The 13,778-nt window shown below is 47.3% G+C and overlaps 1 protein-coding gene across 2 annotated transcripts in view; it reads left to right on the top strand.

The window, feature by feature from the left end:
* The window catches only part of LOC140421314 (coagulation factor IX-like), a 34,545-nt gene extending 21,030 nt beyond the window's left edge, over positions 1-13,515 (top strand). The window contains exons 6-9 of one of the 2 annotated variants that reach the window (XM_072505957.1): positions 4,768-4,902; positions 9,307-9,578; positions 11,345-11,465; positions 12,694-13,515. In XM_072505957.1, the coding sequence (XP_072362058.1) occupies positions 4,768-4,902; positions 9,307-9,578; positions 11,345-11,465; positions 12,694-13,259 (1,094 nt within the window). In that variant the 3' untranslated portion in view covers positions 13,260-13,515. The remainder of the gene's footprint in view (positions 1-4,767; positions 4,903-9,306; positions 9,579-11,344; positions 11,466-12,693) is intronic. The other variant, XM_072505958.1, reaches the window with a different exon arrangement.
* The last annotated feature ends 263 nt before the right edge of the window (positions 13,516-13,778 follow it).

The following is a 13,778-nucleotide window of genomic DNA, read 5'->3' as shown; positions in this document are numbered from 1 at the left end:
ACCTCTGTCCTATATTTATTACCCCTCAGTTTAAAGCTATGTCCCCTCGTGCCAGCCATTTCCATCCGCGGGAGAAGGCTCTCACTGTCCACCCTATCCAACCCCCTGATCATTTTGTATGCCTCTATAAAGTCTCCTCTTAACCTTCTTCTCTCCAACGAAAACAACCTCAAGTCCATCAGCCTTTCCTCATAAGATTTTCCCTCCATACCAGGCAACATCCTGGTAAATCTCCTCTGCACCCGCTCCAAAGCCTCCACGTCCTTCCTATAATGCGGTGACCAGAACTGTACGCAATACTCCAAATGCGGCCGAACCAGAGTTCTGTACAGCTGCAACATGACCTCCTGACTCCGGAACTCAATCCCTCTACCAATAAAGGCCAACACTCCATAGGCCTTCTTCACAACCCTATGAACCTGGGTGGCAACTTTCAGGGATCTATGTACATGGACACCTAGATCCCTCTGCTCATCCACAGTTTCAAGAACTTTTCCATTAGCCAAATATTCCGCATTCCTGTTATTCCTTCCAAAGTGAAGCACCTCTCTACATTAAACTCCATTTGCCACCTCTCAGCCCAGCTCTGCAGCTTATCTATATCCCTCTGTAACCTGCTATATCCTTCCACACTATCGACAACACCACCGACTTTAGTATCATCTGCAAATTTACTCACCCACCCTTCTGCGCCTTCCTCTAGGACATTGATAAAAATGACAAACAGCAACAGCCCCAGAACAGATCCTTGTGGTACTCCACTTGTAACTGAACTCCATTCTGAACATTTCCCATCAACCACCACCCTCTGTCTTCTTTCAGCTAGCCAATTTCTGATCCACATCTCTAAATCACCCTCAATCCCCAGCCTCCGTATTTTCTGCAATAGCCTACCGTGGGGAACCTTATCAAACGCTTTGCTGAAATCCATATACACCACATCAACTGCTCTACCCTCATCTACCTGTTCAGTCACCTTCTCAAAGAACTCGATAAGGTTTGTGAGGCATGACCTACCCTTCACAAAGCCATGCTGACTATCCCTGATCATATTATTCCTATCTAGATGATTATAAATCTTGTCTCTTATAATCCCCTCCAAGACTTTACCCACTACAGACGTGAGGCTCACCGGTCTATAGTTGCCGGGGTTGTCTCTACTCCCCTTTTTGAACAAAGGGACCACATTTGCTATCCTCCAGTCCTCTGGCACTATTCCTGTAGCCAATGATGACATAAAAATCAAAGCCAAAGGTCCAGCAATCTCTTCCCTGGCCTCCCAGAGAATCCTAGGATAAATCCCATATGACCATATCCCATATTGGTCCATATGACCTGGTGAGGCGTCGCCTGGGTGCAGTACTAACAGGAAGTAAGTTAAGAAAGTAGCCATGTGACTGGCAGACACATAGATGTGCTGCTGCAGGAGACAGTTATCAAACCTCTGGTTTAGGAACCAGTTGAGCTCTGTGTGAAAAGATTAGATTTCTGTTTGGCAGGAAAAGAATAATAGAATTCGAGAAGCTCTTGGGGAAGTGGAGTAGAATCCTCAAATCGCAGTGAATAGCTCAGGCATGTGTAAGTGCTGAGCGTACGTGTCAGAGGATCAGATCATGAACCCGCTACTGTTGGTTGGTTGGTTAGAAATGAAGAAAGAGTGGAAAGTTACAACATCAGATCTGATCTGACCCAAGTGCACGATGGTTGGTAGATGTGTTAACCACACCCAAGGACTTTGGATGAGAATTAATTTCAGGTCAACATGACTCAAGGCCTGATTCGATTGAGTGGAAAGGAGAGAGGTCCTATATACCAGAGTCTAAGTTAGAAAGACTGCCACATTGCAGATGGTGCCACATGTGTGTGTCACTTTAAATTGTCGACTCGACAATTTAAAGTGATATTTACCTTTTTTATTTGAAGTATCATTTATGGACGGCGGGATGGCACAGTGGTTAGCACTGTTGCTTCACAGCGCCAGAGTCCCAGGTTTGATTCCCGGCTTAGGTCACTGTCTGTGCGGAGTCTGCACGTCCAATCAAGGACAGTAGCGGGAGATTGTGTATTGAGTCTGAAGAGATAGGAGAGGTCTTGAACGAGTACTTTTCTTCTGTCTTTACAAATGAGAGGGGCGATATTGTTGGAGAGGACAGTGTGAAACAGACTGGTAAGCTCGAGGAAATACTTGTTAGGAAGGAAGATGTGTTGGGCATTTTGAAAAACTTGAGGATAGACAAGTCCCCCGGGCCTGACGGGATATATCCAAGGATTCTATGGGAAGCAAGAGATGAAATTGCAGAGCCGTTGGCAATTATCTTTTCGTCCTCACTGTCAACAGGGGTGGTACCAGGGGATTGGAGAGTGGCGAATGTCGTGCCCCTGTTCAAAAAAGGGACATGGGATAACCCTGGGAATTACAGGCCAGTTAGTCTTACTTCGGTGGTAGGCAAAGTAATGGAAAGGGTACTGAAGGATAGGATTTCTGAGCATCTGGAAAGACACTGCTTGATTAGGGATAGTCAGCACGGATTTGTGAGGGGTAGGTCTTGCCTTACAAGTCTTATTGAATTCTTTGAGGAGGTGACCAAGCATGTGGATGAAGGTAAAGCAGTGGATGTAGTGTACATGGATTTTAGTAAGGCATTTGATAAAGTTCCCCATGGTAGGCTTATGCAGAAAGTAAGGAGGCATGGGATAGTGGGAAATTTGGCCAGTTGGATAACAAACTGGCTAACCGATAGAAGTCAGAGAGTGGTGGTGGATGGCAAATATTCAGCCTGGATCCCAGTTACCAGTGGCGTACCGCAGGGATCAGTTCTGGGTCCTCTGCTGTTTGTGATTTTCATTAATGACTTGGATGAGGGAGTTGAAGGGTGGGTCAGTAAATTTGCAGACGATACAAAGATTGGTGGAGTTGTGGATAGTAAGGAGGGCTGTTGTCGGCTGCAAAGAGACATAGATAGGATGCAGAGCTGGGCTGAGAAGTGGCAGATGGAGTTTAACCCTGAAAAGTGTGAGGTTGTCCATTTTGGAAGGACAAATATGAATGCGGAATACAGGGTTAACGGTAGAGTTCTTGGCAATGTGGAGGAGCAGAGAGATCTTGGGGTCTATGTTCATACATCTTTGAAAGTTGCCACTCAAGTGGATAGAGCTGTGAAGAAGGCCTATGGTGTGCTCGCGTTCATTAACAGAGGGATTGAATTTAAGAGCCGTGAGGTGATGATGCAGCTGTACAAAACTTTGGTAAGGCCACATTTGGAGTACTGTGTACAGTTCTGGTCGCCTCATTTTAGGAAGGATGTGGAAGCTCTGGAAAAGGTGCAAAGGAGATTTACCAGGATGTTGCCTGGAATGGAGAGTATGTCTTACGAGGAAAGGCTGAGGGTGCTAGGCCTTTTCTCATTAGAGCGGAGAAGGATGAGGGGCGACTTGATAGAGGTTTATAAGATGATCAGGGGAATAGATAGAGTAGACAGTCAGAGACTTTTTCCCCGGGTGGAACACACCATTACAAGGGGACATAAATTTAAGGTGAAAGGTGGAAGATATAGGAGGGATATCAGAGGTAGGTTCTTTACCCAGAGAGTAGTGGGGGCATGGAATGCACTGCCTGTGGAAGTAGTTGAGTCGGAAACATTAGGGACCTTCAAGCAGCTATTGGATAGGTACATGGATGACGGTAAAATGATATAGTGTAGATTTATTTGTTCTTAAGGGCAGCACGGTAGCATTGTGGATAGCACAATTGCTTCACAGCTCCATGGTCCCAGGTTCGATTCCGGATTGGGTCATTGTCTGTGCGGAGTCTGCACGTCCTCCCCGTGTCTGCGTGGGTTTCCTCCGGGTGCTCCGGTTTCCTCCCACAGTCCAAAGATGTGCGGGTTAGGTGAATTGGCCAATGATAAATTGCCCTTAATGTCCAAATTGCCCTTGGTGTTGGGTGGAGGTGTTGAGTTTGGGTAGGGTGCTCTTTCCAAGAGCCGGTGCAGACTCAAAGGGCCGAATGGCCTCCTTCTGCACTGTAAATTCAATGATAATCTATGATTAATCTAGGACAAAGGTTCGGCACAACATCGTGGGCCGAAGGGCCTGTTCTGTGCTGTATTTTCTATGTTCTATGTTCTATGTTCTCCCCGTGCCTGCGTGGGTTTCCTCCGGGTGCTCCGGTTTCCTCCCACAAGTCCCGAAAGATGCGCTTGTTAGGTGAATTGGGCATTCTGAATTCTCCCTCAGTGTACCCGAACAGGTGCCGGAATGTGGCGACTAGAGGAGTTTCACAGTAAACTTGTGACAATAAAGATTATTATTAGAATGGACATCTTTTTTAGTGTCACAAGTAGGCTTACATTAACACTGCAATTAAGTTACTGTGAAAAGCCCCTAGTCGCCACACTCCGGCGCCTGTTCGGGTACACAGAGGGAGAATTCAGAATGTCCAATTCACCTAACAGCACGTCTTTCGGGACTTGTGGGAGGAAACCGGAGCACCCGGAGGAAACCCATACAGAAAACACAGACAGTGACCTAAGCCAGGAATCGAACCTGGGACCCTGGAGCCGTGAAGCAACAGTGCTAACCACTGTGCTACCGTGCTGCCCACATTCTTATGTAATTTGTATTAGTTCTGACTGATCTTAAAGTAAAAGCTACAAAAAGTGGAATCCAGTTGATAATTTCTTCATTTTGGGGTCATTCAATAAATTTGGTGAAATGAGGTAACGGTTTCCCCGTGGGAATCATAACAATAGTTTTGCACTTTTGCAGAGCCAATAAAATTGTGCAGTTTGGATAACGGGAATTGTCATCATTTCTGCAATGCTGATGCAACGAGAGGAGTGAAGTGTGTGTGTGCCCCGACGTACAAACTCGACACAGATCAACGCTCCTGTACCCCTGAAGGTGAAGCCTACAATATCACATCCTGTTAGATAGAGTTTCATTGAGTATCATTTCAGAAAAGGGAGATTCAACCCTCTGCTCCATTCAGCTTTGTGTCCCCAATTACTGTTCTCCCACCCCTATCTCACACTATTAATATGTTCTTCTACTCACCTTCCCATCATGTGGTTGTACAGCTTCCTCGTAAGTGTATCCGTGTTGTTCAAGTGTAATTCAACCACATCTTGTCCTGACACGTTTGAAGGCTGTCTTGGTAATGGAGCAGAATGTGATGCGAACCTTGTGTTATGGTAACCTGGGCTGGTGCATAGTCAATTCCAGCCCCACTGGACCCGGAGTCACAACACAAATTAATCCATCAATAATTCTTTGAAAATTCTTTGGCCCTTGGCTGCCCAATAATTACAGTCACCAAGTTTGTAAATTTAAACACAATTACTTTTTATTAATAACGAGAACTGTAATGAAATACGCAGCAAATACAACCGGTTAACGATTATCTAATTCTTAATTCCACAAGTCAACTTGCCCCCTCCCTCTGTCATGATATGCAGACATGCACATAATGAGATACAAGCAGGCAGCTAATGAATACAGAGAACAGGACATGACCAATCAGCAGGCAGAACACTTGGGGGTGGTTTCCCACTATAAAAGGCACGAGGCACTCACACTCCACCTCTTTCCACTGGTCACATCTACGGTGTGAGTCAGGGTGTACATATCATATAACTCCTACAGCACGTGGCTAAGAGCTAGTCTGGTTCAGTCAGACAGATTAATCACACTAGGTTAGCAGAGAGTCAAACTCACAGAGGATTGAGCTAGCTGTGTGACAAGTTCAATAAATCAGATTGAACTAACTTTCAAGGTGTGGAGTATCTCTCAGGTAAAGCTGCATCCAGTTGCAGCCCATGTTATCTTACTGTGCTTAACACGGCACCCTCTACATACACACATAAGACAGACAAACAGCGAGGGTAGGAGAGGGGCAAAAATCATAAGTAAAAGAAAAAGGGTCTTTGTTTCAGATGGCTGCTTCCAATACCTTTCTCCTCCTCAAACTTTGCTTCCAGTTGGAGGTATTTGCTGTGGATTGATTCAGGTCTCTGTATTTAGAAATACAGCACACATGACCTTTCTGGTGAGAGATTGAAAGAGCATGTCCTTTGTTATTGTGTGTCTAGGACTCAAAGTCTCCTTGCGATCTCTGAGAAGCATCCGACTGGGGTAGGATCCAATCACCACCAGTTACCAGACAGAGCATGGCCTATTTGGCCAATTCACGGGGAGAACGTGCAGACGCCGCACAGACAGTGACCCAAGCCGGGAATCGAACCCGGGACCCTGGCGCTGTGAAGCAACTGTGTTACCGTGTTTTCTATTCATCTCAATCCCACACGCTTCAATGTTTCATGCTAATCTCTTACGTGGGACTTTGTCGAAAGCCTTCGGAAAGTCCAAATAAACCGCATCTCACTGGCTCCCCTTCATCAATTCTACTGATTACATCCCCGATCAATCAAGCATAATTTCCCTTTCATAAATCCGTGCTGACTATATTGATTCTACCACTATTTTCCAAATGATCTGCTAAAAAACCTTCGATAATAGATTCTGGAATTTTCCCTACTACGGACGTCCGGCTGACTGGTCTCAAATTTCCTGTTTTTTCTTTATCTCCCTGTGGTAGTCGGTATTAGGGGTATTACGGTACCCTGAATAATGCTGTAAGACCATTGGTGTGGGAGGTACCTGAGACTGCTATTTCATTGGTGAAGCCTGCCTGCTGATTCCGCCCAGTAAGGCGGAGTATAAGAGCCTGTGTCACCCCAGCAGCTGCATGCTGTACCTACGCTGCTGGGGGAAACATCTAGTACAATAAAGCCTTCAATTGTCTCCAATCTCGCTTCTGGAGTTATTGATCAAGCATCACTCCCTTTTTAAGTAGTGGGGTAACATTAGCTACAATCCCTGAAGTCACATACCTTCGAGATCATGTCCCAGATCGCACTGTCACCATCACTGGGTATGTCCTGACGCACGGCGTGGCAGCACAGTGATATACGGTTAGGAGAGGGTTGCCTTGGGAAGTCTTCAAAATTTAGGCTGGACCCAATGAAGTCTCATGGCATTAGGCCAAACATGGGCAAGGAAACTGCCTGCTGATTAACATGCACCATCACCTCCACTATTCCTTCAACACCATAATCCCAGCCAAGCTCATATCAAAGCTCCAAAACCTCCTGACTCCCCAAAGCCGGTCTATCATCTCCAAGGCACAAGCCAGGAGTGTGATGGAATACTCTCCACTTGCCTGGATGAGTGCGGCTGCAACAACACTCAAGAAGCTCAACACCATCCAGGATAAAGCAACCCGCTTGATTGGAAGCCTTCTGCAAACATTCGCTCCCTCCACTACCCATGCACAGTGCTAGCCATGTGCACCATCTGCAGGATGCGCCACAGGAACTCGCCACGGCTCCTTAGGCAGCACTTTCTAATCCTTGACAATAACGCTTGACGAGGGCAGCAGACAGATGTGAACCCCAGCACCTGGAAGTTCTCCTCCTAGTGACTCACCAGCCTGGGAATATATCGCTGATCCTTCACTGTCGCTGGGGGAAAATCCTGGAACTCCCTCCCTAACAGCACTGCAGCTGTACCTGCACCACGTGGGCTGAAGCAGTTTATGGGTGCAGCTCACAACCAACATCTCAAGGGCAATTTGGGTCGGGCGCTAAATGTTGGCCTAGCCAGCGATGCCAACATCCCGTAAATGAATAAAAAGCATGAACTGACAATAATGCATTGGTTGAGTAATCCCAGCAATTAGTCCCTATCAGTTAGTCTACAACAGACCCGGACATGGGATGAGGAAAATCCCCAGTAATGGAGAACTGGGAAACATTGTGTAAACAGAACAAAGATGCATTAGACATCTGCTTTGGTTTCAGAACTCAAGAAACAGGAGCAGGTGTAGATTCCTCGAGCGAGATCCACAATTCAATGAATCGTGGTTGTTCTAATCTTGTCCTTAATTCCATTTTCCTACCTAACCCCCACAACTCTCAACTCCCCGACAGTTAATGAATCTGCTTATCGCACCGTTGTGTATGTTCAATGGCTCAGTCTCCACAGCTCTGAGGGAGACAATTGCAAAGATTAATCACTCTCTGAGAAAACAAAGTCCACCTTATCTCCATTTCAAGTGGGTGACATCTTATTCCGAAACTAGTCCTTTGGTTTTAGATTCCCCCATGAGGGGAGCCTTCCACTCAGCATTGGTCCTGTCAAGCCCCTTCAGCATACTTAAATGTCTCAATAAGATCGCCTCTCATTCTTCTAAACTCCAATGAGTGTCGGTCCAAACTGCTCAGCCTTTCCTCACAAGACCATCCTAGGTCCCAGGAATCAACCTATTGAACCTTTCCTGAACTGTTTCCAATTCAATTAAACTTCTTAAACAGGGAGACCCAAATCTGGACACACTACTCCAGGCGTGGTCTCAACAGTGCCCAATGCAGATGTAACAAGATGTCCCTACTCTTATACTCCATTTCCCCTGGCAATAAAGGCCATCCCATTTGTCTTCTAATTACTCGCTGTCCTTGCATATCGTACCATGTACTTTGTCACACAGATCCACTCTCAGGTCTGTTTACATTTTTGTTTTCTTACTCTTGCTCCAAAGTGATCAAACTACTATTTTCCCACATTATGGTCATCTGGCGAATTGCTGCCCGCTGATTCCCTGGACTTCTTTTTCATAGAATTTACAGTGCAGAAGGAGGCCATTCGGCCCATCGAGTCTGCACCGGCTCTTGGAAAGAGCACCCTACCCAAGGTCAACACCTCCACCCAACACTAAGGGCAATTTTGGACACCAAGGGCAATTTATCATGGCCAAACCACCTAACCTGCACATCTTTGGACTGTGGGAGGAAACCGGAGCACCCGGAGGAAACCCACGCACACATGGGGAGAACGTGCAGACTCCGCACAGACAGTCACCCAGCGGGGAATCGAACCTGGGACCCTGGTGCTGTGAAGCAATTGTGCTATCCACAATGCTACCGTGCTGCCCACATTTTGACTGAATTGTTCTGCCCAGAGGTAGTGGACCTGGAGCGAGGGTCGGGTGACCGAGTAGTTGGCAGGGAGCCGTGTCGGGATGGCTCCCTGATGCACTCTCACCCTCAGGAAACATTCCCCGGGTGGGACCCCCTCAGGAAACATTCCCCGGGTGGGACCCCCCCCCCCCCCCCCCCCCCCCCCCCCATTAACGGTGACTTCTGCATCCACATGGTTTTGCTTCTGTTTTGGAATGAAGCTCAGAGAGCGGACACTGTTGCAGAGACAGCGGGGCATCCGATGTTTATTCATTTCTTTCTGATTTAACAGTGGAACACCCATGTGGACAAACTGCGGCCATCAATGCAGTGCGATCACTTAACACCAATTCGATGCCGGATTCGGAAGCTAACAGCACCACCTCAGTCAACCCGCATCCAGATAACACGACCGACAAGTCACATAGAGGCAATAAAACGGCTGCTTCCAAGATCAGTAATATCACACGAACCTACAACTACAACCACATCCAACCCGAAGCAGCTCAAGATGGCAGAATAGTAGGTGGTGAAGAATGTCTGAAGGGACAATGTCCTTGGCAGGTATGGTCTTTATATTTTAATGAATGTAGGATTCATGACCAGAGGGTTAGTCGCAGCCTTGACGGTCCACCGATTGAAGGGTTGCTGCTGGACCACAAGGGGAAAAGGAGAGACACTCCAACCTGAGCCACCTTTGAAGGGCCGTAAGAGAATTATGGATGTACCAGACCAGGCCAGGCAGGCAGGCCCCAGCAATCAGAGGGATGGATCCACCAGTAATGGCTTCAGGGCCATCACGGGAACAGCCAGTATCACCAGTTGTTCTTCCGTGGGCCTTGGATTTCCTGGAGAGGAAGGTGTTCCTCCGCACCTCCTCGCTCACCCCTCCTGGGAAGCTGCAGGGGGCACCTCAATGCATCTGGCAAATTGCCCATAAAGCTTTGGGACTAAGTTGATTGGGAAAACCCAGTTGCCTGGAACATTGGCTATCAATAATCCAATCAATTGATTTAATTGGTTACCGGTCACCATTCTGGAAACGAGGAATATTCCTAGTGGTGGGAACACATTGGGCTTCCATCTGGATGCCTTTCATTGTACCACTCCACGCCCCCCCCCCCCCCCCCCCCCAACAATCCGCTTCTCTCCACAGGTGCTGTGTTTTCCAGCATTTTCTATTTGTATTTCAGATCCCCAGTCTTTCCATTCGTATAAAGCATAGGGACTCGTATAGGGGCTGATTTCGCACAGGGCTAAATTGCTGGCTTTGAAAGCAGACCAAGGCAGGACAGCCGCACGGTTCAATTCCCGTACCAGCCTCCCCGAACAGGTGCCGGAATGTGGCGACTAGGGGCTTTTCACAGTAACGTCATTTGATGCCTACTTGTGACAATAAGGGATTTTCATTTCGTTTCATTTTTCAAGTAAATAACACCTCATTAATGTCCGGTTGTCTTTTGTGTACTGAACCCTTCCTAATCCCTGCGAATGATGGCGGTGTTACTGCTGCAGGAAACACTGACTGCAGCTTAATAATACTGAAGGGCAAAGTGCAGATGGACACAACTGGGCAGAGCATTGACGTTTGAGCACTGTATGTCTGTATGTCACAGAGATCCCCCAGTGACTGGGACTGCGTTTGTCAATGTACCAACGGGCGGGACAGAGTAACGGAGTCCTGACAAAGCCATTGAACTGAAACATTGGCCGGGGCTTTCTGCTCCACTCCGCAGAGGGTGCACCAGGCCTGTCAATCGTTATTCATTTCCGGAATGACCAGAGGGATTCTGTTCCTCCCTGCCAGATACCACCAGACCTGCTGTGTTTATCCAGCACTTTCTGTTTTTATATCAGATTCCAGAATCCGCAGAATTTTGCTTTTGTAGAGTAAGCTGACTGTTTCATTGAGAGAATCAGAGAATCCCTGCAGTGCAGAAGGAGGCCATTCGGCCCATCGGGTCTGCACCAACCCTTGGAAATAGCACCTTACATAGGCCCTCCAGCCTATCCTCGTAACCCAGTAACCCCACCTAACCTTTTGGACACTATGGGGCAATTTAGCATGTCCAATCCACCTGGCCTGCACATCTTTGGACTGGGAGGAAACCGGAGTCCCCGTAGGAAAGCCACGCAGACACGGGGTGAACGTGCAGACTCCGCACAGTCACCCGAGGCCAGAATTGAACCCGGGACCCTGGCGCGGTGAGGCAGCAGTGCTAACCACCATTCCACCCCACTGGGTAACCTTTACCTAATCTTTATGAAAAACATACATATTGCAGTGTCCGGATTGGGACTGAATGATGTATGTCTGCTTCTTGTTAAAGGTCATGTTACTGGATGATACCAAGAAGAAAGGGTTCTGCGGCGCGACCATCTTGAATGAGAAGTGGGTGATTTCAGCCGCTCATTGCTTCTATTACCCTGTGAAATTCCGGGTAGTTGTTGGTAAGTGCTATGCGAATGCAGTGTCCTGCTCTTTGGGATGCCAAACAAACATAGGGTGGTATCCTGCAAGACACATCAGTACCACTGCACCCCAGTCCGGACTGCGTGAGTGCACTCGATTGGCTGTACACTCCCAGTCCGGACTGCGTGAGTGCACTCGATTGGCTGTACACTCCCAGTCCGGACTGCGTGAGTGCACTCGATTGGCTGTACACTCCCAGTCCGGACTGCGTGAGTGCACTCGATTGGCTGTACACTCCCAGTCCGGACTGCGTGAGTGCACTCGATTGGCTGTACACTCCCAGTCCGGACTGCGTGAGTGCACTTGATGGGCTGTGCCTGGCCACGCATCCATCTCCAATGGGCTGAATATCGAAGAAACTGGAAGTGGGAACCTGCCAGCCAGAGCACATTGGTCCCTGGATCTGTTACATTGCCTTGCTAAGCTTGGACCCTGGAACAACTATGGACCTGAAGCCTTAATTTAATAGGCAACAGGGACCTGCCTGAGAAGCAGCACAACACGCACACTGTGCTGCACAGCCAGGCATGCTGTCTGTTGAATGAAGAGCTGTAAAAGATCCCCTGGTCATTATTTCACACACAGGGGAGTTATCCCTGGCCAACTGGTCATATTTATCCTTCAACCACCCTCTCCAAGCAGATTAGCCGGTTATTATCATATTGTGGAGCCTTGCTGTGTGCAAATTGGCTGCTCCATTTTCTACTTACCCACAGTCACTATACTTTGGGCAGCAAAGTGTTCAGCAATGTTGCTTCACAGCGCCAGGGTCCCAGGTTTGATTCCCGGCTTGGAAGTCTGTGTGGAGTTTGCACGTTCTCCCCATATCTGCGTAGGTTTCCTCCGGGTGCTCCGGTTTCCTCCCACAAGTCCCGGAAGGTGTGCTGTTGGGTGAATTGGACATTCTGAATTCCCCCTCTGTGTACCCGAACAGGCGCCGGAGTGTGGCGACTAGGGGATTTTCACAGTAACTTCACTGCAGTGTTAATGTAAGCCTACTTGTGACAATAAAAATTATTATTACGACTTCAGAAACACCCCATTGGCCATTACGCAGTTTGGGACTGAAGTCGAGAAAGGTGCGACATAAATGCACGCCTGTTGTTCTCTCTCACTTTCTCGTTCCCACTCTTTCTCTCTCTCATTCTGCATTTTGTCTCGTGTACTCTTGCCCTTTTTTAACACTTATCTTCTCAATTTGCACAGGTGAACATAATGTTAACAAGACTGAAGGCACGGAGAGATACCATGAAGTAGTTAGAGTGGTATTGTATCCAAAGTACAACGCCACTCGAAGCATTTACGATCACGACATAGCACTCATCCTGCTAAAAACACCAATACAGTTTAATACCTTCGTCATCCCCATTTGCCTCCCGGAGAAGCACTTTGCTGAAAAGGTGCTGATGAGACAGGCCTCTGGGACGGTTAGCGGCTGGGGATATCTAGCCAATATGGGATCCACCGCAAATTTGCTACAGAAAATCAGCATCCCTTATGTTGAACGCAGTGTGTGCAAAGCCTCCAGTAAATACAGCGTCACAGGAAACATGTTTTGTGCTGGCAATGCAGACGGGAAAAAAGATTCCTGTCAAGGAGATAGTGGGGGTCCTCACGTCACCAGATACAGACAGACTTGGTTTTTGACAGGCATTGTTAGTTGGGGAGATGGCTGTGCAATATCAGGAAGATATGGCTTTTACACAAGAGTTTCACGATATTATACTTGGATTCAGACTGTGATGGGTAGTGATCGAAGTGGGATTGTCTAGTGAGATTTGGCAAGTGGGAGTTTTTCAAAAACAAATGTTACGCATACCAAACATATAAAGATTTCTGACATGAATTATTAGCAAGTATCAGTCTTCAGGCTTGGCACAAATTGCGAAATTAATCTGAAGAGTTGCTCACAATCATTTATCAATCATCAGTTTTTGATGCTGGATTAATCTGAATTCATATAAACCTGTAACAAACTCTTCTATAAGATGGCTCTCGCCTAATTAAATTAAATCTCTGCCGAAAATATCCCTGTGTTTTCAACGCGTTTTAACTCACCACTATTAACCTAACACCTGTTCATCATCCTCTAACTCAGATCTTTGATGATCATTGAATCCCTACAGTGCAGAAGGAGGCCATTCGGCCCGTGAGTCTGCACCTGCCCTTCTGAGAGCACCCTACCCTAGGCTCACTAACCTGGCCTGTTTTGGCAGGACCATGGAATGATACAACACAGCTGATTGTGTATATGCCTTGCAGTTTTTATTTAACCTTTGTTACTTTATGAA

Source organism: Scyliorhinus torazame, chromosome 5, assembly GCF_047496885.1.
Source record: "Scyliorhinus torazame isolate Kashiwa2021f chromosome 5, sScyTor2.1, whole genome shotgun sequence".
NCBI lineage: Eukaryota > Metazoa > Chordata > Chondrichthyes > Carcharhiniformes > Scyliorhinidae > Scyliorhinus > Scyliorhinus torazame.
The sequence above is the reverse complement of the archived record's forward strand: the minus strand, read 5'-3'. Positions and strand labels throughout refer to the sequence as shown.